At 38.5% G+C, this 26,207-nt stretch overlaps 1 protein-coding gene across 5 annotated transcripts in view; it reads right to left on the reverse strand.

The window, feature by feature from the left end:
• Positions 1 to 26,207, reverse strand: part of NLGN1 (neuroligin 1) — a 330,417-nt gene that overhangs the window by 4,488 nt on the left and 299,722 nt on the right. For 3 of the 5 annotated variants that reach the window (XM_049801795.1, XM_049801793.1, XM_049801796.1), the window contains 2 exons: positions 5,417 to 5,602; positions 6 to 795 (listed from right to left, as the gene is read on the reverse strand). In XM_049801795.1, coding sequence (XP_049657752.1) covers positions 6 to 795; positions 5,417 to 5,602 — 976 coding nt within the window. Of the gene's footprint in view, positions 1 to 5; positions 796 to 5,389; positions 5,603 to 26,207 lie in introns of all 5 variants that reach the window. The other 2 variants (XM_049801794.1, XM_049801792.1) reach the window with 1 other exon arrangement.

Consider the following 26,207-nt stretch of genomic DNA (forward strand, 5'->3'; position numbering starts at 1 on the left):
CTCACCCAGTTTTTGCAAAGTTTGTCCAGTAAGTCATCACCACCGCACTTAGCATGACATCATTTTTGGAGAAATTACAAGGAAATAATTCAGTAGGACCAATCATGGGGATTCCTAGTACGTAAGGAACCTCATCTCCATGGGCTGCATCTGCCCATGCAGGTACCTGATCTGTCTGGCAATGATGGTAGAAGGCATAGAAATATGTAGGCGATCCAAAATTTGAGTGAAGATCTGCTGTAGCCACAGCTGGTGCAACCCACTGGTGATCAGTAAACAAAGCCAGCAGAGTTTTCCTTCTGGTCTCAGGGTTGTGTCGATCTGCCCAGTCTGTGTACATAAATTTAATAGTTTCCCTCAATATATCTTTGCCTTCAGGATATCCATATAAGTTATCGACAAAATTAGAAACGGCAAAGTCAAAATCACTAGCTGATATGCCATCTTCACTATCCACGATATTTTCAACAAATTTTAACCCTTCCCCTTGGTTAACTCCCAACATGATGTCGTAATTGAGGAATTCTCCTTGTTCCATCAGTATCTGAGGATCATCTGGTATCACATCGCCATCAATTACTGGTCCAAAGGCTATATGGTATCTTGCTGGTTGAATGTCCTGGTCGACAAGTTCTCTATAAGGCTTCTTCTGTAGACATTCTACCAATTCTACAGTGTCTGACATGTTGCAACCAACTTTTGTAGCCAACATCCTGGCGTATTTTGCAGGCTGAAAACTAACTGCCCAGCTGGAGAGAGCTGTTCCACTTTGAGCTATTGCTCTTTGAAAAAGTCCTGTGGGGAGAAATATTTAAAAACTACTGAAGTGACCTTGAAACAGCTACATACTTGAAAGATTCAAAGGAGTTCTTTGAAACAATAGAAAACTTTTAGAGAAGAGATACTTGAATCTTAATAGTACTTAATACACAAGATGGTGAGATCTGACTGTCATTGTACCTATAGGTAATGTATACAAAACAAATGCAATATGCGCAGAAATTGAAGCAAATGATTCTACCTCAATGTAGTCCAGCTGAGGAACAGATTTTCAAAAGAAACTCAAGAAGAAAAAGAAGTGGTGTTACCTTATGTAGGATAACACTATTAGCTTGAAAGAAATTCCTAAAGTTAAAGCAATTTATAGGTTGGAGGAAAAGCCAACAAGTCTCTGAAATGGACTGAATTTCTGGATATTGTTCAAGCCATCAGCAGCATGCGTGCATACAACTGTGTCGACTAAACCTACTATACTGCTTTTTAATGTTTTGTTTGGGATTAAACTTGGTTTGAGAGGTGCAGTGCTTTTGAATTGTATATCACAGCAAAAGTTTACATTCTGGAGTAACAGATGAGAAGGTACTAGGCAGCTATTAAATTTATAAGTGTCTAAGAGTCAGGATCCTTTCTTGTAAGGAGCCTTTTTCATGAAGGTTTATAGTGATCACACTTACATAAAAAGGGAAATGATATATTTTACACTATTTAGCCTTGCAATTCAGAGATTTAAACATATGTTCAGTTATTCATTTAGGGGAGAGAGAGAGTATGATCTGGCGCTGCATATAAACTTGTAGCAAATCCCAAAGACTTCAGTGCAATTAATTTGAATTTATGCTGATTTAACTAGCACTCTGGACCAGGAATTCTACTCATAGAAATAACAAAATATGTTTGAATTGACATTTTCCTCTCCCTTCTGTAAGCATCTTTGAGCATATCGTGGATGAAAGCCTCACTCCCTTGCAGTCAATGAATCAATCCAATTTTTTGCTCTTGATTCTAATGCAATCGAAACTCCACCCTTGTTCCGATACTTCTTGTGCTCCCTTTGTGCTGGGGCTTTGCCTTTTCCTGCTCCCTTTGGGGAGGGTAGTTTGGATTCTGAAAAATATTTTGAGTCTGAACGTTGAGCAAAGTAATGCTCATCTCTAATCTTGGAAACCTAGACTATATTTAGGTAATTGTTACCTTTCTGGTTTTTTGCACTTTCATGGAAGTGCATCCAGTTCATTTCAGTAGCACATCTTCTGCACTAATTACTAGCAAATATTTTATACTGGAGCCTACCTCCTATAGCTCACTGTGGGTGATACAAAAAGGTCTATAGCATACGTAAGTTATGCTGATTTAAGATCTATGGGCCAAAATTTGGTTTTAGTTATGCTGATAGGCACCTGGGGTAATTCACTGACTTTGGTAGAGTTGCTTAGGGACTGGAAGTGACATCTGGCCTCCCTCAATTTTGCTAAGAATGTATCTTTGGTCCAATGCTTGATGAATAGCTGGATACTCCCACTAAAGGAACTGGAGTGAAGGTGCTCAGCTTACCTCAGAATTTTATTCCAATAATGCAAAAGATGGCTTTTACTTTGATAAGTAACATATTTCTATTGATAAAATTTCCATAGCCTCTAAATCAAGTCAGAGACATGCCTTTACAGCCTCTATTGCAGTACCAGACCCTGTATGCTCAGAAGTTAGTTGGGATCAGTTGCTGGCAGGAAACATTTTACAAGCTTCTGAGGAATTTTAAAATCATTCTAGACCGTATTAGGTCCAAATCCAAAAGTCTTAAAATCAGATAGGTGTAGGGACTGAAATACGTAAACTCAAGCCTCTCCTTAAATTTATGAGAAGTCATATCCAAGATATTATTTCCTTGTAAGATATGAGTAAAAAATATGAAAGAACTTGAGCTATAAAGCAGGTAAAAATATATTTGCATGTTTACAAGGTCAGATATTGAGCTGGTGTAAATCAGCTCAAAGTCAGTGGAATTACCGCAGAGGATCCAGGCATTGTAATAAATGTAACTAAACGACAAAATGGAATTTTCACAAAGATGTATTTCATGATACTTAATAATGTTTCTTTTTTGCATATTGTGTAAATCTATTTTTATTGCTTTATTACATATCTCTGAACAAGGACAGAAAGTGTAAGCTATGTATTAAGAAAATGCTGATATAAACACTATGGCTTGCTAAGTGATTAAATGTTGGGTTAAGTAAAAGTGGTCGTTCTCTGGCCATAAAGTTATCTTAGGAAATGAAACTAAACATCCCTCCTTCTGCTGAAGAATGCTTACGGAAATATTCCTCCTCTGAAACCATTTGGTGAAAAATGAACAACAGTATGAAAAATTATTTTCATTCTGTCACATAATTCCTGGCAGAAATTGGTACCACACAGGATGGAAAACTACATTTTTATCTGATAATGTGTATGATTATTATAGCTTATGGGCTTCAGACTGATGGAAAAAAGATTTAAATGTTCAATGGACCATATAACTTTGTGACTCCTATTCAGAGTCTCACCAGAGTAAATAATAATAATAATTTGCATATATTCATCTACATTTTCAGAGCACCTTCTAAAGATGGGTGCTGTTCTGCCAACTTGCAGATGGGCAGCTATGAACAGCACCATCTTGAAATAGGCTGAATGCTTCCTCTCAACTACCACGGGATCCTTTCAAAGGGAAATGAAGGAAGCAGAGAGCATCCGAATTTACAGCTTATGAAAGAGACTGGTTAATAATGTGAAACAAAAGGGTTTTTTGAAAATGTTAAGATATTTGAAAATGTTTGAAAACTTGAAATAACTTCTCTTATTTGAAGCTGACCAATTTTGATTTCAACACTTTTTCTTAATGGCAGGTCTAACCATCCCCAAATGAAACATAAAATACATGGGGGTGTGGCACATTGTCCCGTTTAATCCAAATTTCAATAAAGCATATTTTTGCTTTCTTATAAAAGAAATCCTCAAACATTTACTTTTACAATTGCATTTTAAGTATACATCCGTAAGCCCTCTCCAGTCCCTTCCCGAATCCTTTGATCTGCCATGTCGGCAAATTACTGCATCAGTTTCCTCAAACAAATTCTGCTCCTGGCAGAATTCTGGCCATGTGTTAGAATATGACAGGGTAAAATTTGCTGATAAGAGGCAACACATGTCTGTCCAGATATTGTAAATGTGGCATTTCGCATTAATGTCATGTTACATCAAGATCAAGATTAAGATCAAGTAAGAGTTAGGGGAAGATAAACCAGGTCTCCTCACGCAACCTTAAGCTAAATCCTCTGCGACAAAAGTTATTTTCGCGAGTTCTGATGAAAAAAGAGGGTGCAGAGTGACCCTCAGATTACAGCATAATGAGATGATGCTTACATCTCGTTCTTATAGGCCAGTTTATAAATATGTCCTATTTAACTGCAGGTAGTTATGGAAAAAAGGATTACACTAAAAATCAAATTGTGGAAATAGACTAAAATTTAAACCACAGTCTATTTTCCACTAGAGTTTTCTTGTAAAAGCTATATTTTTATCTCATTTAAAATAGTGTAAAGGCCTGATCTAAAGAATCTGTCACTTCCGTTGACCTCAGTGGGCTCTGCGATATGACTTTGGGTAAATGCAGCTCTTTTAATGTCAGTGGAATTATTTTTTGATGACTGGCCAATTAGTCCCCCATGGAGATACAGCAATATAAATTAGTGGAGGATTGTATGCACAGGGCACAGTGTGATGTCCCTGGTAAAACTAAACAATACAGAAAAAAATGTGTGAAAACAGTGAGACAAAAGTAATGTGATCAATAAGCAGCAGCCATGCAAATGAGAGAAACTGTGTGGAACTGTGGTGCAAAACTCATAGGAAAAAAAAAATTGGGTGCCTCAAACAGCATGTTTTTAATTTCCTGCTGTCTGCCTCAACTAGAGAGAAAAGGTGTTAGTTATGGAATAGGAAAAAACATATAGAAGAAAATCCATTTGCAACTTGGATGCTTTGACAATTTTGGATCATGCATGCAGAACATTCAACTATTCTTTCATTAGATGACAGCAAGTGAAGTTCATGCACTTTCAGACAAAAGATTTCTGAACTAGATACGTGTTTCCTTCACAGAAAATAATAGTTTTAAGCATTTCAGCTGTTCGCCTGAAAAGAGAAACTGTGTCATTTTAGTTTTCTTTAAATTCTGCTCCTCATGAGAAACTAAACATGCCTTTCATGACAGTCTGAATATAGACGACCTCATCTACCGTGAGCATGACTGACTGCTCTTCCAAAAGGGACACCCTTAGGTAGGAAAGAAAAGAGACAAAAATGATGCACCGAGAAAATGCTGTTCAGAAGTCTGCTATAAAGTGTTTCTACAAAGCTCCATAGGAAAAAGAAGAAAGTGACCAAAATTTAAACATGCACAGAAGAGCTGAGGGAGAAGGTGGCTTGTACAGCCTTTAAAAAGTTTGCTTAATATTGAGCTGAACTCAACAGTTCATAGGAACAAAGAGAATATACAGAGCATCACATAGTACTAATGGCAGTGGCATGCAGACACCAAAATTGTCAAAATTTGCAACCTGCATAATACCTTTGGTTGAATTGCTCCAACGGTTACCTTCAGAATAATGGGATAAAGTCAACAGATTGACGCATGAACCGCCTGCACCAGATCCAAAAACAGTTATTCTTAATGGGTCACCACCAAAGAACCCAATATTTTCACTAGTCCATCGCAAAGCTTGAATTAGATCAAGGAGGCCATAGTTTCCTTTTGCTGCTTGGTCCCCAGTGCTCAAAAATCCTGTGAAGGTAAATGAAAAAAGAAAGGGTTAGCAAGTGCTTTTCTGCATAATACTCTTGCAATCTTCTAAGTCAGATTTCAAAAGTCTATGCCATTAAATATTATGCACCTACATAATCTTCCATATTCACTGGACAACAACTTGCAATTTTGCGCTCTTCCTGAAACAATTTATTTAGTATTCACTCTTTTGGCCATGATATATTAATGTGGGGAAGATGAACATACATCCCAGGCAAAATACTCGTCTAAGTCTTAACGGGTCACAATGTTTTACTCCCAAAGACTTCATGGTGATTGTACCAAGTTTAAGAGTAAAGGTTTAGCAAACAGAAACGCTGCAGTCATTTTGTAAGTGATTTGGTCAACTATGTACTGCACTTCTGTACTTAGATGCGGCCATGAGCTTTGTGCACGCTGGAGAGGCAACGGTTACACTTCTCTGTAGACTGTGTTTGGTTATGTCCCAGCAACACACTCTCTTTTCCTCTTTTCTCCCCCAAAAATGCAGTTTATGTCACAGGACCAGGTGGGTTGAACAATGTGAGCAGCTCTCCGCTCCCTGAGGTCCAGCCCACAGTCATTAACCTGAGTTAATTGAATCTGCATTAAATGGATAAAGAGAATTGAAGCTGTTCCCATGACCCCTTAACATCAAAAAGATAAGAGCTCAGCAGTAATCCAGAGAGCACATGAATTGCTCCCTTTTACTCATACTGGAAGAAAAATGGTGGAATGTGTCAGGTGCAGGAACGACTGTTTTACACCTTACTCCCAGCAGTACTCTCATATTCAGTATTGCTGTTACTCTTGTCATTCGAGCCTACTGACTCTAAAAGGTGGACAATAAAAACTTTGAAGAAAGTCTCTATTGGTAGAAGACGTTGCTTTGCTTTTGGATCCCATTTGTTGACATTTCCAATTTTCTCAGCTTAATAAACAAATGTTTAAATAATACCAGCATTATGAAGTAGCCCAGCACCTCCATTTGCATACCAAACTCATTTAATGCTCACTAAATCGACAGTTTAACTGTTTTTCAGTACATGCTTTGTAGAGAAATGCAACCATCACAACAATTATTTCCACATTAATTAGATATTAGTGGGTCTTCTAGTCTCGTCAAAGTTCTACTGATTTAACTCTCTTGAGTGCAGACAGCCTACTCAAAGGAAGTTTACAGTAGTTTTTCAGACAAATGGCTCTCAAAGGAGTCCTACTGTTTCATTATGACAATAAAAGCAGCTTTCGAGACATTTCTAAGACAACAGACACGTGTGCATACACATATATAAAGTAAGGATTTAACAAGAATACAGATAGGTGCATGCATGTACCTATATTCATGTATATAATGAACATGTCATTCATTACTTTATTATTATTCTGATTTGACTTCCAATGGCGAGCTTACATTTGGTATTCTGTCGTATGTGTAGACATTTATACTCACAGACCTTCTTTGCTGTAAACTGCACTGAAAGCTAATTGGCCTCGCTGCCTCCGTAGTTGAGCTATGCTCCGTTTAGGGCGAGCAGCTTGCTTTGTGTAGGTCAATTCTGATTTTTGTTACCATGGAGAGGGAACAGGAAAGTGGCATAAGGTGCCAGGCCAGCAATTCTCCCACTTCCAGACCTAATGTACCAAGTCTAATGGGCATACTTCATTCACTGTAGCCATAGTAAATTGTTGCTCTGATACTAGACTTTCAAATAACCACTGTTCTACAACTAAAACCTGCCACATTTACTACTTAACTGCATCAAAAAGCAAAGTAGCATCACTACCCCAGAAGAAAATAGCACCTCGATACTCAGGGAAAGCCCAGAAAGAAAGTCATAAATGTAATTAATTCATTCTCATTTTACTACTACAGCTCAGTACTGAGTTGAGATGAATATGATGTTGTTTTACTCTGCTTCACTCTCTTTTGTTATCTTCTGTGTAGCCAGAGGGGCTGGTGTTCAGGCCTACGTGAAAGGATGGCCCCAGTAAAATCCTTCCCGCACAGAAGCACGCATTCCTGTCTTCACACTCCAGTAAAATGTTGTCCCCCATAAATAGTTTGTAAGGACAGGGAGAGATGATGTCTTTGAATCTATGATAGCAAATCTAATGAAAGTTCCCTAACCAGTCTCACTGCCTTTGTCAGCCTGCTTGGAGTTGAGGGATGTAACAAAATTAAAATGTAGGAATTTACGGGAACTACAGGATCCTGTGGCTGCACATGCTGCGAAAGCGTTCCCTTTTCTTTGCGTAAGTATACGACTGACGAATCAGTTCATCATACTAAGCACGTAAGTGACTGCGCTGATTTAAGGGATTAGAGGAACGGCGGACAGTGGCGGTCCTCGAAACACAGGCAGCAATGAGAAGAGAGCAGCTGCCAAAATTCTGCCTTAAACAAGTCTCTCTTTGCTTTTTTCCCTTTCCCTGGCTTGCAGATTCCCTGAGCCTGGACAGGATCTGCTCTCAGCAGAGCTGCAGCACTGGTTCAAAAAGATCCTGTAGATTTCACAAAGTGATTCCAAGGCATTTATCAGGCAAATAGGTGGTAGGGTTATAGCTGAGGTACAGTGATTGCCCTGAAGGAAAACAAATGCTAACACTCAAAGTTTTTGAAAAAGTTGTTTTCTATACTCTGTGTAATATGCAGCAAAGTCGGAAGCAAATAAGTCTCTGCCTGGAAAACCAACAGATTAAAATTACAGGTAAAGCCTTAGGGCAATCCCCTGCTGTTAAATGAGTTCACATCAAGCCCCAAAGCTTGGGAAATCCTTGGGAAATTATAAAAGAATCCCTGCAAAAAGGATCTTAAAAAGAGAGCAAAAGAGGAAATGTCTCCTGTTGCTAAAAGTAGGCATCAGGAACCTTGCATTCAGTTCAGGAAATGTGCCAGAAGGGGGAGCTTTCAGTTTATTTTAAAAAAAAAAAAAGGGGGGGGGGGGGGGAGAAAAAAGGAAGTATTAGTAATATCCTCCTCATTCATCTATATTAGACAAATTATGACTTGTGTCCAGAGCAACAGCTCTGATGCAAAAGAAATATCTCATGCTTCCTCAGCAAGAACCACATTGGCTGACTTCCATATCTACACAAGATGGATGATTATTGATGTTGACTTTCATGACATGAAACATTTCTATCTCATTTTTCAGAACCATAAGAAGCCTGTTAATATTGCCACCTGTTCATGCCTTTTTTTCTTGTATGCAGTAGTATCAGCATGGCTTAGAAGCCTTCAGAATGTCATGAAATCAGAGATAGGACTGATAAAACAGATGAGGTTTTTCTTTCCAGTTTGTGGTTTGTTTGGGTTTTTTTGTTGGTTTTGTTTTTTGTTTTTTTTTTTTTTTTTAATAGCAAGGAGTGCCTGAATACAGATAAACTCATCTAAGTAAACACCCGTAGAGAAATGCTTTAACACACAGCATCATACCCTGTCTGCAGGTCTGTGGGTGCAAGTACTTATTCCTGTTTATCGCTTAGATAAAACAGAGATTGCAACAATATGTTTCATCCTCATCCCTAGAGGAGCTTTCAGTATGTAATTAATAGAGACACCGTACATTTCTATGCATTTCTATGCCACAATCATTACACTATCTAGATATTAAGCTAGCAATTTTGACTCATAGAGGGGAACCTGCTCTTGCTGAAAAGGGCTTGTGTGTCTGAAAGCTTGTCTGTTTTTAAACTGTATCAGCCAGTCTATTAAAATGTATTATCTCTTTCTGCAAATGCTGTCTAATTATTATCCTTGGATTGTCATCTCACCACGAACGCTGCTATCGTATGGTACCACCTTTTGCTCTTGTAAAAAAGGCGAGGTAAATTATTCTTTATTTTAGTTATTCCAGGAAGACATTAGCAAAAAAACTTATTTTTGCATTATTCTCTAAAAAGGTCAGATTGAGCTAATTTTGTTCCATAATTAAGTCCTTCTACTGGCAATATTCCAATCATCAGCTGAACAATTGCTATTTTATATTCTGAATGGAGAGGTTATCTCTCCTTTTATCTCCTCTAAAGGAGCAGACTCTAATAGAATTATGGAAGTGAGGATGTGGTCTTTTGTGAGTTTAAGAAAGAGATTTATTAAGCTCATTTGGACCATTTCTCTGTTACATGTCCGTTAGACAAATAGGCAGAGTGTGCCACAACCAGACCCTGTATTTTGTGTTAAGATAAATTTTAATACTTTATAGGCTTATCTGCCTGGGTAATGATTTCTGCTTGCCATGCAGATAAATCTTTTTTTCTAATATGATTCCAGCATTTTTGAAGAGTAAATAAAAGAATAGAGCTGGGAAACTTAAAATATTGTGGTGAAAACCTTAGTAGATTGTATTATTTTAAGCTCTGGCCTAATCTGAACATTCAAATTAACGCAGAGGGGAAGGCCAAGACAGAATTTTTCCTAATGTAAGGGACTGCTACAACCCGCTGCTGCAGTAAAAGACTAGGCGCAGGCTGGTGGCTATGCAAGTGCCGTTTCACATCACAGAGAACCAAACCTTCGCTCTGATGAGTTCTGTCCATACAAGTGTTTCATAACCCAGCAACCTTCGTGGCTGGATGGAAGTAAGGGCAGAATGTCTTGTTGGACAAAAACCCCAATCTGCCTGCAAGGAAATATACAGCAACAAATGCTACTCTAAAAATAAAACACAAGAGCTTCTAAAAACTGGTCTGACATGCTTGAAGGGTTTTTTCAAAGAACTGTGTTACTGAAAGCAGTAACACTTAAGACTTTAATATTACCCACCTGTTTAGGCACGTGTTATCATAATTTAGCTATGTTTCCAGTTACAATTCCCTATGCAGTCAAATGTCATCTTTTATTTTGTTAAAAGCAAACGTTAAATTGTACAAGTATAAATGCATCAATGCATAATGGAAGAATACAGGACATATTTTGAGGGAAGAATTTATATTCCCTCTGGATTGCAAGTTCCTTGGTTAGAACTTTAGTCTGACACCCTCTATTAATGTTGAATGGTAATTGCCATGTACAGAAAATTTCAGTTGCCCTTTAAACTATACTATACCTACTCAGTTAGAAATGTGAGCAAGATAAGCAAATTCTAAACACTATGGTTAAACTTAAAGAGCACATTTGTTTTCCTCTTAGACATCTCTCTTGAATTCGCATCAGCTACCTAATCTGAATGAATTACGTGGGCAGCAGCACTGTGAACATTAATGTATATGTGATATTCATGAAGCAGAAGATACAGCTCCTCGCTTTGCTGACCAGCACATCCTAATATTAATAGCATGTTTTAGTAATGGATAAGGGGTAAGGTGACTAAAAGGACTAGGAACGCCCATGAGGAAGATGTAGGAGAATATAAACTATTCAGTGCAAGAAAAATATTCCTCTGTAGACATCTGCAATACACCTCGGCTCGAGAATCAGGTAAGCAAGTCTTCTGAAAATGCTGCTCAATCAGGAGTTTTGTATCAAATTCATGTAATGTACAAAAAAGTAATTGCAACATTAGCAAAGTGCTTGTCTGTTTCTGTAGCTTTCTTCCATGTGCATATGAGTAATAAGGCTAATGATTTCAGAAGGGCAAGATTTTAGCTTAACTCCATGAGATGTGCAACGTATCATGCTACATCATTATGCACTCTTTCCTGGCTGTTTAAGATATGTGAGACACTGCATTTATATACAGAATTTATTTTAATTTTAGGTATAGAAGATAAATCAATATGTCCGACTCTTTGCAGGTGGACACACTGTACTTTTAAACAATTAGAAGACAAACGTTCTGTTGCAAAATATTTGTTCAGATGTACATTGTCAGGCTGGACGGGGCTCTGAGCAACCTGATCTAGTTGAAGGTGTCCCTGCTCATTGCAGGGGGAGGGTGGATTAGATGACCTTTAAAGGTCCCTTCCAACCCAAACCATTCTACGATTCTATACATTATATACACATATTTGCAAACAATTCACTTTTCACATAGTAAGGTTACGTGACCGGTCACATAAATTGTTCGATAACTTACTTCTATTTTCTGATGTCATACCATAAGCTTTATAAATTAAGGACAAGTACCTTCCATACAAATAGCTTGCACTGATTTTTTCAGCGCACAACTCTGTTTTGGGATGTTAGGCTTGCATTTCTGTAGTGATCAAGTTGTGACTACCAAAAGAGCACTGATAAAAGTGATGGGGGGGGGCGGACCAGGAAGGGTTCTGATATGAGGCCAATTTAACTGCAAATGTTCTAGCTGTGGAATTTTAAATATTTTTTTTTTTTTTTAACAAAGATGCTCTTACAGAATAAAAATCTATCCATTCAGTATGGCTGGACTATATGGCTGACTTAAAAAGAACACTTCAGAAGCTGAAAAGTTTTTTGTGCGTAGTTGTTCCCACTATTCACATAACCTCAGTCACTCGGTAAAAAACTAGGAAACAGCTCAACTATTTTAACTGTCTTAATTAAGCTGTGTCACTGTAAGAACAGTACTTCAAGGTTAAGTGTATGAACAATAAACTGTACTGCGAGTAATGCGAAACAGCTGCAGTAATTCATTAACTTACCAAACTCTAGAGTGGTGCTTCTGTGAGGTCGAATTGCTTAAAAATACCAACAGTGCCAAATTCACTGGCCAGTGCTCTTGCCCCAGCAGTTAGCCTTTGGAAATTCCCATACATTTCACCAGAGTAAAGAATTTACAGAATTGAATCAGTTAGTATAAGAACTTGTAACTATATCCTTCGGCATTTTGAAAGTATACATGGAGAAAAGTGCGTGATGATGTAAAAACTCTGATGTGCTTTTCCAGCATTGCTGGTTTACTGTTAGAATTTTTAACACTCCTCCCAGAGTACCAAATCCTTCGAATTAATATCGATGAAGTGGCCGGAGCCTACAAAAAGGCTGGCCTTTCCTTGTGGCTCTTTGAAACAACAGAAGTTTTCCCTTCCTTGCATTTTACTTAATTTCTTCTCCCGCGAGAGGCTAAACGAACTGAACGCGGCAAGTTACAGACGTCCCTTACAGCTGTTTCAGTCTGGCATCTGTCACTTGCCAGCGCTGATGCATTACAGCAAACTTGTAGTAGAGAGGCAGACCGCGGAAGAGTGAAGTGTCTCACACCAGAGCACTTTATTCCATTGTCAAAGATGTATTGGCCCGACTTTGCTGGGTCCAATGCAGCCCAAAGCAGGCTAACTAACTCCCAGTCTTCTTCCAAAACACAGGTTCTCTTTCACGGGCTATATCAAAGTCCTTTAAATGTCAAAAAAAAAGGCTGGATGAAGCCAGATTTTTTCCTATCCTGGAAAATTTTCCTCAACCGTTACAGAAGGAAGGCAAATGCTTAGATTTACTGTGATATTCTTGGCAAGTATGTTGTGGATGTTGGAAGAGTCTGAGATTATAATTTCTAGAATTCTCTGAAGGCTGCGAGAAGAGGCCGACTCTCTTTGCCTTTCAAGTTTCAGTAGAGAGATTATAAAAGTCAGAGAGTGCTTTCAAAAGCTTTAAGCCGCCTTTTCTCCGTGTGGTCAATGGTTGTTTTCCATTCTGTCATGCCGGGACCGTTGTGGGCAGTCTCTCAAATTCTGGGTATTCTCGACGTGCGAGACGTTCATGTATCGGTCCCTATGATAATCCCATGCTTGCACGTGGGGTCGCGGTATGGGGCAGGCCCACACGATGAAGCAGGTCAACGTTTGCTTGTAAAGAACCGAGCTGGCCGGTTTCTCTGCCTGCGGCGTGGCACGGTGGGGTGGTGTTTCTCTCCAGCTCTCCCAGCCCACACGTCAAGCGTGACCGGTTAGTGGGTCACAGCTCCCGCAGCGCGTGGCCGGCTTGTCAGGCGCGGGGCAACGGTGAGAATACAAAAAGTCAGATGTTGGTTACAGTCCCGTCAGCTGCGGAGACGAGTTGCACAGAAACAATTCTCTGAGCCCGTGCGGTAGAGTTGGTATCGGGGTGGGAAGCGTAAACTTATTCTGTGCTCTGCAGGCAGTCCTGGCAGCCAACGTTTTGGCTTCGGGGCAGGGAGCACGGATAAAAGAGGGCTTCAGCTGCCCTCTGCTTGTCAGACCTCTACTCTAAATACAACACAGCCGGTCCCAAATGATCAGCAGAGAGATCAGCTCTATAGCAGCTTATTATAGATGATCTTTACTGAAGAGTCAAATGAAAGTCTGATAACAATCTCAGAGGTACTCTGAAAGAGTTATATAAGCAATAGGGCTAGTCCACTAGAAGTGATCTTTAATACTGATTTCTGGATATGCTGTAAAAGGAAAAAAGAGAAAAGGAGGAGGCAAGACTAGTCTCAGAAATACAGCTGCAGAAACTAATTTTACAGGATTTTAAGTGATATGTGCTGACACGTATCGGAAAGTACAAGTAAGCCTTAAGAACTGATGAATGACATTTGGCATAGGTGGATGCAAAAGGCAGCTGGAGTACGTTTGATTTGATTGTCTCCTCTTCTTCTTTAAAAATACAGAAAAAAAAGATGAGGTTTGCTATAGAAAAGAGCAGGTAACTATGAATATTTTCATCTTTGAAAAAATACGCAATTCTGCTGCCAGCAGAGAACATCTGCTTAAATGCCTTCCACGAGGTAAAAACCATAGTTGTTAGTACACGGCTGAGTCATGCTCTAGGGCAACACAACTTTTAGTTTATATATTTTTTTAAGTTGCATACAAACTTTTCACAGGAAATGAACAGCACTGTATTGCTAAGTCATACAATAGCAATGCTCTTATGAAGCACCATCTTTGAGAACTTCAACAAAAAAATAAATCAAATCGATAGTGTCCAGAGGACAGCATAGACAAAACCAAACCTTATTATAGGATAAAGTGTGGAATAATAAAAATCAAACACATACTGATCCTTTCAAATATACTCAGCCAAAGCCCAAATGATAAGGAAAGACTACATGAGAGAACAGAAAAGTCCATAGCCAAAGCCATCACTTGACTTTCCTACTTGGCAGAAGAAAGCGATGCCCCGAGGGAGAGATTCTTGTCTTCACCAGGACTGAGTGCACAGCTGTTCCAGTCCTACTTACTTCAAGTAGTGCAATATGCAAAATTAAGTAGCCCACAGCACATTGCATTAAATATCTGTCCTTTACTATGGTCTTTCAGCACCCCCATTTTCAGCAGGAAGATCAAAATCGAGGCAGTAAGATATGCTAGGCTTTCATGCAATATGCCATAAATTTTAACTTTAGATGATACAATTAAAAGCAGCAGCTACAAACCTGGAAAACATATTATAGTGGAGAGTTAACAAATATCAATGTTCTTAAAGTGCAAGGCTTTAAAAATAAAAATTGACCTCGTAAAAAAAGTCTGCTTTCCATTTTCCTTCAAGATTTGGGCAAAATCAGTTCATTATCTCGAGATAGCCCAGATGGTACTTGAAGATCTTTCTACCCAACATATTTGAGAAATTTTTGCTAGATAATGAGCTGTGTAATGTGTGCAGCTACTTAGAACTACGTGTAGTTCAGATTCAGCTTTCAAAAGCATCATTTAGGTAGTACATTTTAATTGACTGTTACATGCCAGAGAACACTTTTTCTAACATAGGCCTGGATATCATCTTTGCTTTATAATGGTCACTCTGGTTGTATATGTTTTCACTAATACCACGCAGTTTTTCAGAATTTTGAATATGTATATGGATGAGAGAAAGGATGGGTTTAATTTCACGAGAAGGGAAAATTCACATTTTAGAAATAAAAAAAATCATAATTATGAGTTCCACTGAGAGGGACAGCACCATAATTTTTAATACTTCTCCACAGTGTTGAGATTTGCAGTGAGGGTCCAATCAATGCTAATATAAATTCTATGAGCTGATGAAAGGGAAGTCAGAAATCTTCATGTAAAACTGTGTATGCAAATCACTAGTTAGAAGCCTAGCAGCTATTTGAAAGTGCAATCTTTCAATCAGAACACAGAAATTATGGTGCTAATTTACTGTGAACTCAAATCTCCTTATTTGAAAATAAATAGAAAAGATTAACCATTGGACCAATTTACCAAGAACCGCATTCAGTATGTCATCACTCGCATTTTTAAATCAGAACTGGAGGCTTTCTAAAAATATGTCACTGCTCAGATAAGATTTAATTCAGGTAAGTTTTATGAACAGTATAATACAGGTAGAGGTCATTCCAGGTCATCACCAAAATGCCTTCTCGCGTTTGAGTGTGCGCGTTAAATAACATATGAGACTTAAATAATCAAGATCTGACTTCTGTAGCCAGATCAGATAGATCCTTTAAATGTACTGGGAATTCAAATAAGTTTTGAGAAAGCCTGAGAAATAAAGCTTTTCTATCTTCCTTCTTTCTCTCTTCTGCTCCCTTTCCTCTTCTCTTCCCTTCCCTTTTTGCGAAGCTTAATCTTATTTAATCAGTATCAACATTATTCTTGTAGTTCTGTTATTCATGTGAACTTATATATGTGTCCACTATGCTCTTTGAAATATACTTGGGGGCACACAATCAATTTATCGCTCGATAAATCCTTGGGAACACCCGGCAATATTTTTACCCCCGTGATAACAACCTGCCGTGCTCTCTACAGACGCTTTGTGGTCGACCAGCTCCTTGACCTACCTGTGGCATCACATCCACATCTGTTTCCTTGCTGCAAGACAATATGCAGCAGTAGCACAGCGATCAGAAAGATGACATTCTGCTCTGTCCCTTTAAACACCTAGAGGCATATTTGTCTTACCGAAGACACTGTATTTGTGGCTATCTTAGCCTGCATGTAAGAATAACTACTGATGAGAAAAAGTAAGTAGAAAAAGCAGCAACCCAGTTTCAGTTTGAATTGTAAAGTGAGGCACGTTGGAGCACACTGCACCACCACCATAATTATAGCACGGCAGGTTATGTATCACGGCTTGTTATTGCAGCTGCCCTTTGTGTTTATGATGGCAGAGATGCGGAATCTGCTCTTACCCAGAGAAAAGGCCTTGTCCAACAGTGAGAAAGCTAAGAAATATAGCAGGTTTTCGATTTATACCTGTGGACCTCTAAAAGTCTGTGGACTACTTCTCATGGGCCAAAGATCACTAAGAAAAGCAAACCAATTAAGAGCAAACACAAACGTACTTTATGACCGCCTGAGCCACTAGGGAAAAACCGGAGAGGTCTGTAACAAAAATATGTTGCAAACAACTATCTTCATACACAGGCTTGTGCTAGCGAGATTCTTATACTGTTTCCATCGCTGTGAACTGAACACCAGAAACATTTCTAAGAGCATATATGCCTAGACAGAGGCATCAAATCTAATTTTCTGGTAAATATCTATCAGTTCTGGTAAAATGTGAAGTAACTAAGAATTAACTGCATCACCATATGCCTGTTCCTTTCTTACACGGTATCCCCCTGCCTCTCCTAGTAAAATTTTTGCTTTCTGCTGTGTCTGAATTTCCTGTTCCGTAGGGCAAGATACTTCATCTCTTCACAATGACTTCATTGTGCTGCAACACACATTTTGTGTCTTAAAAGCGAGGCTATCTTAGAAGAAAAGTCACGAATGGGATGAGGGTAGCTGTTACAGAGATGGTAACTGCCATTTACCAAAAAAAATGATTGCTATTAAACCGTTCCTCCCCAGAGAATCCTGAGGGATTTGGCCACTGTTGACTGTACAGCTGTTAAACAAAACAGTAGGACATAAAAGATATGTATTAATATACAAATCATACACACAACTCCTGTGTATCTCTTCAGAGCGGCCTTACAAAATACCTGGTCATGTGCATATCCCCTAACTCTTCTAGCAACAATTTAAATAAATACAAGATGTCGAAGAATCATCCTTAGTCCAAGGAAAAGGAAGGATAAAACCCTCAAATCCACCCAAAGTTAATTGAGGCTAGAATCGCTGCAGCTCCATCCATTGCAATTTCACATTGGTGCACTTCAATTAAGGCATAATAAGAGTGCAAAGTAATTTATACTTATAGATTAGATGTCGTCTGTGAAAAATCACCAATTAACTCAAAGTAGGCTTCTGGAGTACCAGAAGAACAAATGTTGTAGTACTCTGAGTTTTGCTTTTCAGTTAGCACCTTGATACCACAAAAGCAAGGCTGAAGTACCTTTATTTAAAGGTATTAGTAAGAAATACGTTATACGCATGGGCACACACAGACACATGCTATCAGCCTGTTGATCTTCAGGCTTTGCTAAATAAAGTTTCGTTCACCAAGTACCGACGCAAAAATGCCTGTACTGCTTCCAATAATGATCTCAAATGTGTATTCAGTTGCTGAAAGGCAACGTTTTTACTCTGTTTTGTTCCAGTTAGAGAATTCTTTGAAAGAGTGCCTACTGCAGCCTCAACTAAATGCAGAGCTCTCGTTTTCTGTAAATGTTGCATCCTTTCATTCCACTCCACAATGAGCATCATATGCATTACCACACCATCATCTGAAAATATGCATATACTCATCTACAGATGGACCAGGCTCATTGCTATTCTAAATCTAATTCTAGTGAAGTCAAGAAAATTTGCCAGTACAAACCAAGCAAAGATGTGATTCCAGACCCTTCATCTTTTGAGATATGTAAAAGCATGACATCAGTAAGTGCATTCATAGATACTGCATCAAATATACAGCATCAACGGAGTGGCTAACCTAAGTAATATTTAATGGGTAGCAGAAAGTAATTGATGTTTCAGATAATTAAGTATGTGAGATGACTGGAAGCTGAAGTAAGAATCTGGAATGCTTTGAAAAGAAAAACGTGTGTACATATGCCATCCAGCTCCCAATAACTGAGATCGCTCTACATTTAAAGATTTCTGCAACAAATACAGTGAAAGAAAACCAGAGCCCAGCTGAGGTAAATATACTGTTAAAGATGCTAACTTTGCATTTACTGCCCCTATATTTGGTCCACAGCAGGAAGCCAGGTATTCAATATTGCCTAGTTGGAGAGTAGCACGTAACAGCCTCATCTAGCATGACTACTTTAATCTTTTTGCCAGAAGAATACAGAAAGCTGCTAAGTAGCAAAGTGAGGAAAATAAAAACAACAAAGCCTAAATTATTTTATGTTTCTGTCATGTATTTTAAAATCTAACACTTTTTTGAAAGCTACTCTACAATTATAAAATAATACTTTGATACAATACAATTACATGGTCTTTGAGTAGGAGGATTCTTTTATGGGGAGGGTAATATTCTTATTCACATTTGGATGAGATTAGGTGCCTTGAAGCTTCCAACACCCACTTACAGCCAAACCGAGAGAAGGAACACAAGTCAGAGGTCACAGGGAACAAATCCTCAGTCCTGAGCAAGAACTGAATTTATACAAAATGCTTACATCTAACAAAACAGTGCTCAGAAGAAGACAGGAATGTCAAGCGCTTCTATAAGGCAGCTAAGAAAATTATGGCAAAGAGTGGCTCACTTAGAGGCATCAGTTTTCTATTTTGCCGTTACAATTCTTATAGCTTACTACAAAGTGAACTAATATGCACAGTATTCACACGGTAAGTAAAATGGTGCTAATTTGTTTTTAACACTTAACCAAATACTACAGGTTCTAAAGGCACTTTCGTAGCCTCAGATGAGTTGGAAAATCTAATCTCTGCTAATTTTCCCAAAAACAGATGTTGCATGAATTAAACTGCGTAGACCCTTTTAAGCTTCCATTCTGACTAGGTCCCTTTTGGGATAACCAATGTTCATTTCTTAGGGCTCTATTCTCCTGCACTTATTTCTCTTAAATAACTGAAAACAGCCTCCTTAATTGTATAGGAAGATACACTCAGTCAGAGAAAAGTCAGGGAATTCGGGCCTTCAAGGGATCATGTTATATATGCAAAGCTTGTCAACTAAACCCGGTATTTTTTCCACGGACGGTACAATGGTATCTGTTATTCACAATGGGAAAAATGTTTCATTCCAGTACAAGAAATATCATTACCTATGGAAAGTAAATAAAGCCAGGACTATGCCAGTAAACCTCATTCATGTACATCACTCGAAGGCAGGAGGTATGAACTCATATGACTAAAGACCACCCCATCTGAAAGTAAAGATAGCAGACAGTAGGTATTAACAGGTGATTTTAGCTGTTTATAATTGTAAATGGATTAAAACCCCACCACAGCCCCGGGCTTACCTATGTTAGAGAGGTAACAAAGGGTGTTCTTAGGCTTTGTGCAAAGGAAAGGAATCAACATGCAGAAAAGAAAAGTTGGGAAGATGAAATAACATGAAAAGAGAGTTTATTAAACCAACATGATTCACAGTTTCTCAGTAGCCTAAGAGGAGCAGATTTCTGCCCATGCTGTTGCAGTATCATAATCTTAAAAAAAAAAAATAAAAAATTCACAAAACCTGCAGTAGCCAGTTAGAGGATATCCTGTTCTCCTGGAGCTGCTGCATCTCCTTGCACAACATCTGCCATCTCTCCCTCCTCTAAGTCAGACATTTCCACACGGTGCGTAAGCAAGCCCAAGTCCCAAGGTCTGCTCTGATCTCAGTCGTGATCTGCTCCTTAAGGGAGCAGGTTGAGGGAACAAAATATAAATGGTCTGTTACTGTTCTTCCTTTCTATGACATTTATATGTTGCCCTGAATTACTCTGGAATCAGGATGGTTTACAGGATGTTATGTTTTCATCCTCACCCTGAATAAAAAGGTCGTTGTAATACTCGGTTCATACTGAACAAGGAGACGTAGCGCAAAAAGGGGAGTGACGCAACCAAGGTTATAGAGGAAAGCTGTGGTGGAAGGCGTAGTTGAACCTGCCTCTGAATAACGGGGCCAGAAATAGGGTCTGGTAGACTTAAGCAATGAAAGAGCTAGAGAATTATCATGCCATTACATTTTGAAGGTTTTTTGCAACCACATGCCCACCTTTAAAATTCCAGCGTGAATGTTCTTTTAACATACTGTATAATGTAAGCTGGGTGCTAACTGATGAAATAAATTGAGTTTTAATAGACTTTGCTCAACAACACACCCCAAATGACACATCAGTAATTACCATCAGATCTCAAGCAACATCCTGACAAAGTTACTGAATGTAAAGCGCATCTGCTAGATTGCAACGGATTGCATTCTTGGTATGCTCGAGATTTGTCAGAAAATGTATTTATACTCAACATTAATTCTGCTGACTCCGAGGATTGTTGCAGTTAACAAAGGCATCTCTGACACTGCAATATAGACTCATGTCCCATTTCTGGCAATGTACTGCTAGCAAAATACCAGCTGTTTTCAGTGGAGCATCAGTGTGATACAATGAGTTGATGTGCTGGCTTGATTAATCTTTATATGATTTCTCAGCTTCTAACGTAACGTGCATAACTTTATATTTGTAGTCAATGGTGTAGAACATCACTTGACAGTTAAAAGTACTTGTGTTCTTCTTTACTCATGAGACAGTTACTGAAGAAAGAAAGTTCATCTCTTTAATTTGTTATCTTCTAAAAACAGCAGTGTTGGGTTGACTATAGACTATAGAAAGGAGGAGGGCGGCTCGATGACTAGCAGTTTCATTTAGTGTCATTGCTGCTTTCTTCCAAGAGAACAAAAGGTACCACATGATTTTTGGTTTTCAATGATCCATCAGTCACATTCAAAGATGATGACGAATCATAATTTCAAAATATTAATTTTGAAAATGTTTTGCTAATTCTCATGGAAAGCTCACATATGATTTAAGAAACAAGTAGGATATGTCCCTAAAGGTTTACAACTAGTCTCAGTAATTTTAAGACAATATGTTTCTTTCTAGGATAGAATCTAGAACTTCTACTGTATTCTTCTTTCTTCTCCTCAAAATTGCAATTCATTGCTGTAAGTTTGGAAGACTATTTAAAAACATTATAGAAGACCATTTAAAAGCATTACAGTGGCTGGAATACTGTGCTCCCCTCTGCTGTCAATAAATCAATCTCCAGCTATCACAGTCTATATGGAGATGGATCTGATCAAACCTTGAATTGATTTTTTTCCCCAATACTCTCAATATTTTTTCAATTCTTTAAATATATAGTTTATATTAAGTTTCCCTGTGGCATCAGTTATATGGGTTAAAAACCAAAACACATATATTTGTGTCTACTTCATTCTAAACCATTTTTAAATACTGCTGTGCACTGCCCCAGCTATTGTTTCACAACATGTATACATCATAGTCAACAACGTGTTATGTCTCAACTAAAAATGACTGAACACAAATAATGCTGTGCAAGGTATGAAAAATACTCACTTCAGTACTGTAAATCACTTCCTGATAACTGTTGGGAACTGGCCATGTAGGAGAGTTTATGCTTCCTTCTACCTTTGTCCTTCTTCCCAGAACTATGTCAAAATAGATATAGAGCATGGAGAAAAGGTGCTATGTACTAAAAAAAAAATGTCGAGTAAAACAATGCTATAGCTGGACAGTCAAAAACTTAGACATAAGAGAAGCAAGCCTGTTTGGACGCCTGTGTAGTACAACACATCATTATTTGTAACTACCTGGCCATTATTTTCATTGGTACTTTAGCATTTGCAGTGCTCTAGGTGACTTAAAAGCTATTTCTGATAAGCTCGCAGGTATTGTGGGTTGTACCTCACTTCCTACAGCAAAGGACAAAGTGCATGTCTAGATCACAGCACTTATTGTCTTCTTTGGCTTGCTATTGCTTGGGGGCTTCAGGCTTCTTACATTGTAAATATGTGTAATTTTATAATCTTGTTCGAAGCATAGGAGGAGTTGTGGAACTACCAAATTGTTCTCTGCTTTCAAAATGTAGTGGTGAGCTTAACTTTTTTTTTGTTGTTGTTGTTATATATATATATCTCTCTCTATATCTATATATCTCCCAGGATCAATGAGTTTCATTATTGACAAATAAAGATCAGACAGCTTTCTGCATATCACAGTACCCATACAGACACTTTTCCCCCATATAGTTAGAGCAGGTTTTGACCAGTGTACAAAACAGAGTAAATAAGGTGGCACAGTTATTATCATATAAACGATAAGAGATCAGATAATAAAGTAACTGAGTTGGGATGTAAGAATGAACTTACCCAACACCTGTATGGAAAAGCCATCCAAAATTGAAACCTTTATTCATCCCTTCCTATGAATTTGCTCACGGGGATTTTGCAATGCTTTCAAGAACAGATGATTGTTTTCTGAGGCAGTGAAGCCAGTAAACTTAATGAAGATATTTCCATTAATTTCATAGACTCTGCATTCCTCATTTAAAACAGGGATTGAACATTGGTACATTTCCTGCTGTTTATTGCTGCTGCGGCAAAATCTTGCATATATGTTTTAAAATCAAAACCCTGAAGCTATTTATTCCAAAGTGATTAATTGATTGGAGAAGATGCTTATTATAAAATAATGAAAGATTTGCTTCACAGCTCACCTACTGCATCTATTTACTATTTCCAATAACACAAAGGGTAAAAATGGAAGTAGCAGTTATTTCATCACTATATTGGTTTCTTTCATCTGTTTTCAAATTAGTAATCAGATTACCTTTCGCCTATACGCTCACTATGGAGGGGTGAACGGAATGAACTTTTCACCCCTAGAATCTTTTATATTCAAAGCATTTGGTTTCCCACAAGCTAAAGAAAAAATAATTATACAATCTTTGTTCCCACTGCAGGTACCTAGCAGGTTTTAAATATAATAAATGCATTCTGGCAAAGTTAATGTACCATAAAATCAAGCAGCCTGTATCACTCTTTGATACATATACCTGGTAAACCATCACTGAAAATAACAGTAATTTATGCTAACAGATTATTCATCCGTAGAAGACCCACCCTCTCTGTCAGGAAAGGTATTTTAAGATACAAAAACATAATCCCCTCCTCCTATATGTATTCTCGGAGTGTATTATTTACCCAGGATGGAGTGTCTGGTTTAAGCCCTGCTTTTAGTCAATTTTATAGCACGACTGAAACACTGGAAGTCAAGTGACTCAATGCAAGGTCACACAATGAATCTGTACCTCCGTGCAAACCAGAGCTCGAAACCAGAGCCAGCACCTGCTCCTTTGCCCTAGATCATCCTGCCTCCTCTTTTAAAAGCATTAGCCTCGAGAAGAAGTCGGGCTGGCAAATTCTGTTTGCAGCCATTAACGGCGGGTGAAGCGATGGTCAGGAGGCTCAGCTAGCTCTCGTGATTGGGATGCAGGGCAAACCGCACTTGTAAAACCAACTTAAAGGGTTGCCAGCTTCCTCTTCATTGTCACAATTGTACTTATCTTTCACGCGACAAAACAGTGCAGATGCCAAGGTCATAAAAAGTTTTATACGGTTCTGCCTGCCGTCTCTTCAAGGTGGGTTGGCGAGGCGAAGGGCTACAGACAGAAAAATGGAGTAATAAAGCTTAAGTAGTGGGCAATAATATCCATCTGCAGTGCTGCGATGCCGATTAAGAGATTGAAAAAACTTCCTGTGGCTGTAATTGGATTTTCCTGTGTTGTGTACAACCCTTGGGGGCCCTAGCTGATAAAGCCTACTTGTGCTGCCTCTTTATCCTACATGCGTGACTCCACAGAACGGACTTATCTGTAAAACATACAAATTCTTACGGTGCTGTGGAGCTGTTGCAATACCCTTTAGAGACCACTGTATATTCCTTAGAAAGCCACAATCTAATCAATTATTAGGACACAATACAACAGTAATGGCCATCTAAAAATGTCTTATTTACACTATTATAACAACAACAAAAGTATGAGAATCCGGAAGTCTGCGTGTGGTTACCTCACTTGTATGAAATCCTCTTAGACCTTATACATTGCTAACCATAAATGTATGTAAATTTGAGCAAAAAAATATGAAACACATGCTAAAAACCAAGTTTTGAAAAATAGTATTTGTCTGGGAGAACAAAAAGCTATAGCATTTGAACAACATTGCCTTCTGCTGAACTGAATCTGTTTTAATTTACTAAGCCTTGTACTCTAAATAAAATTACAAAAGCAAAATGAAGACCATTCCTGAGTCTGCAGACAGCCCTCACACGCATTTCCTTTTCACAGATTTCCTAAACTACAGACCAAAGCAATGGACCATTCCTGTTCACCGCTAATTTCCAACCCATTAAACAGGAGAGAAAGCTGAAACCATTTCATTAAATGGGAAGAATACCGCAACTGTTTAGTGGGAAGAAAACTCCAAAACAAGTGAAATATTAGAAGATTGAGAATGTATTTATACTTTTGTTAGAAACAGAAGGAAGCTGGAAGGATAAAGTAACAAACCTCTCACTCTCCCAATAATTAGAGTGTTGAGAGTCAGGAAGGGGAAATCGAGAAGCTGGGAGTAGAGAGGTACATCTGTGATTCATCAGCATAGAGCTGCCAGTTGTATTTGTCTGAGATTATTGAAGGCCGTTTATCAAATTTTGTTCTCTGCTTATGATCGTCTGCTTCTTTCATTCGGATGCTTCCTACACGACTTGAAGATTTCGTAAGTTCACGTGGGCCGAGCTCTTGATTTTGGGAACCGTGTTGGTAGCCGAGCGTATTGAAGGGAGCAGGACAAAAAATGGGGTTAGCACCTCATTTAAAAGCCTGACAAATAATAGGGAAGAAGATCAGTTCAATTAACCAATGACGCTAAAAAGGAAAGGGAGCTGTGAACACAGCAGCAACAAAATAGAGGCAGAGAGTACAAAAACACCTTGAAGAAAGATTAGCTTCAGAAGAAAATGCAGACTGCTAAACCTGGGGAGAAATGGGAGAAGATAGGATAACGATGTTAGAGATTTCTCCGCTTCTACCCCAGGTAAGTCCGTCACAGGTCTGCATTGCCATAGAGCAGCCAAAAATGATGCTTCTCCAAATGCAGCTCAGCGCTTGTTTAGCAGTTGAAAGGTACTAAACAACCCAGGTGTCACAGTGTGTCTTTCTTATCTGGAGTACAAAGGAAAAACAAATGGGAGTAAGCTCACAAAAGAAAAACAAAAATAATAAGGTGCTGAAGGGGAAAGCGTTTGGAAAAGATTAAAAAGTGGGTAAACAACACAAGGTAAAATGAATATAGTTTGGTCAAAAAACACCCTAGGGATGACAAGTACATTAGAGTATGAATTATTCAAGTTGCCACATAAGGTTATCACTAGACACAACAGCACCAAAATAAGAACAGGAAACAAATATACTTCTTGGTTATGAGAACAGCTAAAAATGAGGGAAAGTTTCCCAAGAGAAATGGTGGCATACCTCATTGATCTGAACTTTTAAAACAAAGAGCCATAAAGCACCAGAAAGTTTTGTATTGGTGGCAACAGGGAGATGAAGATGAAAAATAGAGCTTTTCCCTGTCTAATTTCTCTAGTTCTGTGTTTCTGCAGCTTTGCTGATAGCATGATTGATAAATGATCCTTACAGTATTTTACCATCACTGTGCTCCTGCTTTCCAGTAATGAGAAGACTTTCCTTAAAAGGGCAGCATATGGGAGGCTTTCTCTGCTTTATAAATTTTATCCTTGAAGCAGGCTAGCTGCCAATTATTGCAGAAGGTTAGAGAACCTGGAATGTGAGTGCACAATATGCTTCAGATCCTCTGTATAGCTCTCTAGAA

This window comes from Accipiter gentilis, chromosome 6 (genome assembly GCF_929443795.1).
Source record: "Accipiter gentilis chromosome 6, bAccGen1.1, whole genome shotgun sequence".
Taxonomy (NCBI): Eukaryota; Metazoa; Chordata; class Aves; order Accipitriformes; family Accipitridae; genus Astur; species Astur gentilis.